Raw genomic sequence first — 6,000 nt, 5'->3', positions numbered from 1 at the left:
GAGGGGAAGACAGAAAGGGGGAGAGAAAGACAGACACCTGCAGGCCTTTGAAGCAACTCACCTGCAGGTGGGGAGTCGGGGGCTCGAACCGGGATCCTTACACAGGTCCTTGTGCTTTGTGTCACCTTCACTTAACCCACTGTGCTACTGCCCGACTCCCAAAAATAACTTTTTTTTTTCAAAATAAAGCTATCCATTTTCCAAATAAAACCTCACTAATTGTGTACCCCCACGGGCATGAAAATATGTTGATCTTGTCTTTACAGTCAACTCAAGATTGTCCTCTCCAATTCTGGAAAGCCGAGGATGAATGACATAGAAGTCACTGGTTACTGGCTCAGACATACCTTTTTCACTGTCCTCATTAGATTTTGCTTACCAAACTTCAGGGATATTCCCCAAATCCCTAGCAGCTACAACAGAACACAGCACAAAGACTGGCTGGGTGAAGAAATGTGCAGGAGTAGTGGAGGAGAAAGGGGACTGACGGTGCTTGATTGGCAGAAGATGGTTTGGAAATTAACAGCCTCTGTGTCTAATCCACAAAGTAGTTCATCTGCTGTGAGGTGACTACATTGTTAAGACTCGTTGCTACAACTGGCTGTTGGGTCCCAGGGCCTCCCACGTGGCAACAGTTGAGGGGGTAACAAGGAGAGAAGACTTGTAAGAATCGAAGCATCTTCTCAGAGAGAGGTTCAATCGTCTCCTCTGAGTATTTCCAAACAAGATTTACAAGACTGGCACAGTCATGGGAGAGAGTGTTCTCTAGCTGGCATACTATTTTTACAAAGGCAAACAAGAGGGAAACCAATTGCTAGGAAGCTGCATTTTTACAGCAATTATGAGACAAGTCTAACTTCTTACCAGAAGTGGAAACCCATCTGAGATCACTGCAGTGCATATGAATTATTAAGGTTTAGATATTTCTGTAAATTAAGAATTCAGGATGGTTCCTGTTGACATCATGTTTGACACCATAATGCTTCATCATTCTAAAAGCTTAATGAAATGAATTCTTGCTACAAGAAAGAGAATACCACAGACCAAGCAGATAATGAGGATACGGTTTATAATTGATGTGCAAAGAGGAAATTTAAAACATACATACAAAACTATCGCAACTCACTACCACGATACACAGGACCAAAAGGCAAAGACCGCGTTTCAACCTGAGCAATTTGGAAAGGGGGACATGGGGGAGGTCGTAAGTACCAACTAACTCAAACCTGTAAGGCACGAGAATTCTTGTTCCCAAAAGAAATAAAAGTAAAGCTTTTGTAAAATCCTGTCACTCACAATAGAGTATGTGACGACTGAAAGGGTAACATAACACTGTCACCGGTCCTAAAAGGAGATATTTAAATAGTTTAAAGCAATCTATGACAATAAATCTATAATTTGTGTATAGGTAATAATTCTAGCCTCAAATTTCATTTCAAATATATAGTTTCAGAATCACTGAACCAACAGTTTCATTCTCAACATTCCTTCTGATGAGCTGGAATGAATTGAACTCTTATTTGAAAGTCTTGTTGATAAAGTGAGTCCAATTCCTATCTAGGTCAAGCCTTTTTTTTAACACTTCAGCCAAGTAGCAATGATATTTATACAAGTTTATACTAGCTGTTAATAACTGGGACTCATTTTCCCTCCAGTTTTTATTCCATTTGGCCTCTAAGTAGCCTCTTGAGGGTAGGTACTAACACACAGAGAATGAGTTCGTTCACTAATCTTTGTTGAACAAACAGGGAGTAGTTTGAGTTGCCAGGTACTGAATGGGGATTCTTCCTACTGAAACGTGGAAAAGCAACGTGAAGTTCATGAGGCATCACTGTTCTGAACTACTGTTTCTTACCTTCATATTTCCTTTACAACAAGAAGACAGGATAGTAGACTTTATTTGCAACAACCCATTTAATTATTTCACCAAATACAACACTTTATACTTTGAAGTTGTTCCTAATGCTAACTTCATGTGAGTCATTATCTAAAAGCAAGCAAACAAGCAAGAAAAAGAAAAAAAAAAAAAAACTTGACAAAAAGAGATCAGCACATGCTTCACTAACAAAACCTCAACCGGGAGGTTGTTTATACTGTTATAAATCCAGGTGTCTACTGTCTTTGGGTTTTCTAAAATTTGTACCTGACACACAAGAGATGCTCAGTAAACGACACTTTACCACGATCATTATTACATTGTCCAGTTAAAGAAACAAACGCTACAATTAGAAGTAAACATGAGTTAAGCTTCATGTTACAAAATCAGATGTTCTTAAAATAAGATCACCAGAAGATACATTAGGCTTTTCAGATGGAAGCCTGCATGTTGATTCCTCCTTCTTCAGAGCTCACTTTAATCACTGAGGGTGGGAGGGTCCTCACACTAGCCCACTTGTGGAACAACTGTCCATGGACTAGAGCTCCAGCCTTCACCAGATAATCAGTGGATCAGTCCTAGTAATCTACTAACTGTAGAATCTCTGTAAATTGGATATTCTATCTAGCATCAAGATTCATACAGATGCATTCTGTCCTCTGTGCGGTGGGGATTTGCAGTCGCTACACTATTTGCTGTAAGGATGAAAGCCCCAGCGGCCAGATCCACCCAGTGAAATAAATCCTCTTGGATTTAGCAGTATTTTGAGAACATACAGTCGGACACTAGTAACCATTTTCTTCAGTCATGAAGAAATACCTCGGGGACAGTTAAATCATTCAATATTTTTCCACTTCCTCTAAATTCTACTCTCCTGAAAGATGTCTCAGCAGAATCTTCACCATCAAATAGCTGAGCTGAACTGACACCCACTAACCGCTCACTGTCACTCAGCTGAACCCTCCAAGCTCATGGCCTGAACCCTCTCAATTATGTCCAGGATGCAAGCGAACCCAAGGGGGTAAAAAAAAAAGTGGCCCACAGTTTCCACTCCGGTTCCCTTCCTCCACTGCCATCCACACGACAAAACAGAAACAGCCTCCGTCCATTCACAGATCCCTCAAGTCTCTGTGCCTCAGACTCCAGACAGCCTGGCTGATGCTATCTCCTGCAAAGAAAATCATCTGAATCCCAGGCTAGTATCAGGCCCTCGCTGCCGGCCTGCACCATTCACCTACGAGCAGAAGGAATCCGGTCCCGGGCTCGGGTTTCATTCAATGGGACTCGCCCCAGGAGCGTCACCCCCACCCCCTCCCCACAAGAACAGAGTCTCAGCCTTCCTGCCCCGCAGAAGCTGCCCAGCCCACCTGCTTCAACGCTGGGCTTCCTTTCCCACCTCCCCCACTGCTGGCTCCCCTAGAAGCAGCTCCCAGGGATCCACCCCCCACACACACTCAGGGGCCTTATGTCCTGGGCCCTGGTCACCCCAAGTGAAAAGTAAACTCCTGCCCAGTGGCAACCTCCCCAGACCCACCACGTTGCAGTTACTCTACTTGGCAGGAGCCCCCTGCCAGCGCACGATGGGCCCGGACGGGGCGCGCGGCCCCCCAGCATCCTGGCACCCTGGGCACCTCGGGCAACCCGGGCACCCCCTGCACCCCGGGCATCTCGAGTAACCCGGACACCTCGAACAACCAAGCCGGGCACCCCCTGCACCCGGGCATCTCGAGTAACCCGGACACCTCGAACAACCAAGCCGGGCACCCCCTGCACCCGGGCATCTCGAGTAACCCCGGCACCCCACTCCCCCCTCCCGGCACCCCGGGCACCCCGGGCACCCCGGAGGCGGGCGCCTACCTGCAGGCTGCTGCAGCTGGTCTGCGTCTCGGCCTCCGCGCTGCTGCAACAGTGGCGCCGCCGGCCCCTGCAGGTGGTCGCACCCGGGGCCGCGGAGCCCCCGCTGCTCGCGCTGCCCAGCTCGGCGCGGGCCCTGCGGACTCGGGCGGCCCCGGGGGGCCCGGGCGCGCGGCCCGGGGCGGTGGCGTCGGTCGGCACCGGGAGGCCGTGCAGGGGGGCGGCGGGGCCCTGCGGCGCGCCGGAGGTCTGGCGGGGCGAGGCGGACTCCTCCGAGTCCCGGCAGTAGATGACGCCGCTCTGCGAGACGTGGATGCTGGGGGCGCAGCCCATCCCTCGGCCGGGCTCCCCGCGCCCCCGGAGCCCCCGGCCACCTGCAGACAGGGCGGCCGGCCGCTCGTCACCCCAACTTTCCCTCCCCGGCCATCTCCTCCCGGCCCAGCCGAGCCCGGCGGAGCCCAGCGGAGCCCAGCGGAGCGGCGAACGCGCACACCCAGCGCCCCGCGCCGCCCCAGCCGCCACCCTCCCCGCCCCGCGCGGCGCCCCGACTCACGCCCCGCCCGGCCCCGCCCGGCCCCGCCCGGCCCCGCTCCCCCTCGCCGCCCGCCCGCACAGTGCGCGCCCGGCCCTCGCCGCCTCGCCCCCACCCGCCCCGCCGGGGACGCCCACCGGACCCGCCGCTCCCCGCGCTCGCCCTGGGGGCCAGAAGCGCGCAGCTCACCCACCTGCACCCGCCCCGCTGCGCCAGGAGGGCACCACACCTCGCTGCCCTCCCCTGTCCTCCGCCGCCCTCCTCCATGGCCTAGAGGCCTCGACCCTTGGCACCCATCTGGACACACACACACACACACACACACACACACACACCCTCGGGGTACCCATCCTGGGAACGGGAAAACACACACACACACACCCTCGGGGTACCCATCCTGGGAACGGGAAAACACACACACACACACACACACACACACACACACACACACACACACACACACACACACCCTCGGGGTACCCATCCTGGGAACGGGAAAACACACACACACACACACACACACACACACACACACACACCACCCTGGTTGGTCCCTTCTCCATGAACAAACACTCTGGGACATGCCCACACACTTTGGTTGGTCCCTCTCCCCCTTGAGGCAAGCACCGGGCCAGGGCTGTGAACCCTGGGGAGTGGCTCAGAATGCTTCCAGCCTTTCACCAGCACATTTCTAAGCAAAGTACTAGGATGCCCATTCAGGAAACCACCATGACCCACAGCTCAAGCCCACCCATCTGACCGGCGGGAGGACGGCCCTTCCTGCAGAAGCACCCTGAAGGCTGACTTGGTTGGCAGTCCTGGGTTCCAGGTCTTTGGAGGTCCAGCTCCAGGGGTGGTTGGGATGCTTGCAGAAGAAGAAACCCTAAGAGCCAAGGAACCAACCGAAGGAGCCTTGTGGTTCTTGGCTCTGTCTTCCAGACTTCACATTCTGTATAGTTTTATCTTTCACTAACATTCACCCTTTCTGATGCTTCTTCCTGCTGTCAGTGACTCTTCCTCACACTCTGGGCCAGGCTGTCAAAACGACCTTCCTTCACAACTCCCAAGCTTACTAGTAAGAACACCTTTAGAGGTTAGGTGTGCTCTCAGACCTTCCGTGAAATTCGGGTCAGAGCCACAAGGTGCCAGGGCCCAGCACACAGGAGAGATAATGTGAGGTGGTGGAGAAAGGCCTCATCCTGAGTTACACAGAATATAAAAAATGGATCATTGAATCTGAAATAATTCCTTTGTGTCTTCTTAATAATCTCAGTGTATGGAGTTACCAGATGACAGCTTGTAACGTTCCTAGAAAAGCCGAGTGTCACAGCAAATACCAACTGAAGATGAACAGATGAGAAAAATCAGTCTGACCTCCCGCCTTTGCTTGTTTTCTCAAGTGAGCACTCCAAATATCCAACTTTGGGGTCTCCTTTAAAAAAAATGGGTGGGTGGAGGCTGGATGGTGGTACACCCTGTTCAGCAAGCATAGTACTAACAGCAAGGACCAATGCAAGGATCTGAGTTCGAACCCCCACTCCGCACCTGCAGGGGGGACATTTCACAAGCAGTGAAGCAGATGTGCAGGTGTCTGTCTCTCTGTCTCTCTCTCTCTCCGTCTCACCCTCTTCTCTTAGTCTCTCTTTGTCCTGTTCAATAAAATGGGGGAAATGGCCTCCAGGTGCAATGGATTCATAGTACACCAAGCCCCAGCAATAACCCTGGGAGGGGGGGGAAA

General features: G+C 51.9%; 1 protein-coding gene across 1 annotated transcript in view; it reads right to left on the bottom strand.

Annotated features, from left to right (window-relative positions):
* Window positions 1-2,307: 2,307 nt before the first annotated feature.
* LOC132541269 (high affinity cAMP-specific and IBMX-insensitive 3',5'-cyclic phosphodiesterase 8B-like) overlaps window positions 2,308-6,000 on the bottom strand; it is a 43,525-nt gene continuing 39,832 nt past the window's right edge. The window contains exons 2-3 of the mRNA XM_060201019.1: window positions 3,508-4,104; window positions 2,308-2,360 (exon numbers count right to left, since the gene is read on the bottom strand). Of these exons, the coding sequence (XP_060057002.1) occupies window positions 2,308-2,360; window positions 3,508-4,063 (609 nt within the window). The 5' untranslated portion in view covers window positions 4,064-4,104. The remainder of the gene's footprint in view (window positions 2,361-3,507; window positions 4,105-6,000) is intronic.

Source organism: Erinaceus europaeus, chromosome 11 (assembly GCF_950295315.1).
Source record: "Erinaceus europaeus chromosome 11, mEriEur2.1, whole genome shotgun sequence".
Classification (NCBI taxonomy): Eukaryota; Metazoa; Chordata; class Mammalia; order Eulipotyphla; family Erinaceidae; genus Erinaceus; species Erinaceus europaeus.
This window is presented reverse-complemented; position numbering and strand designations above follow the sequence as displayed.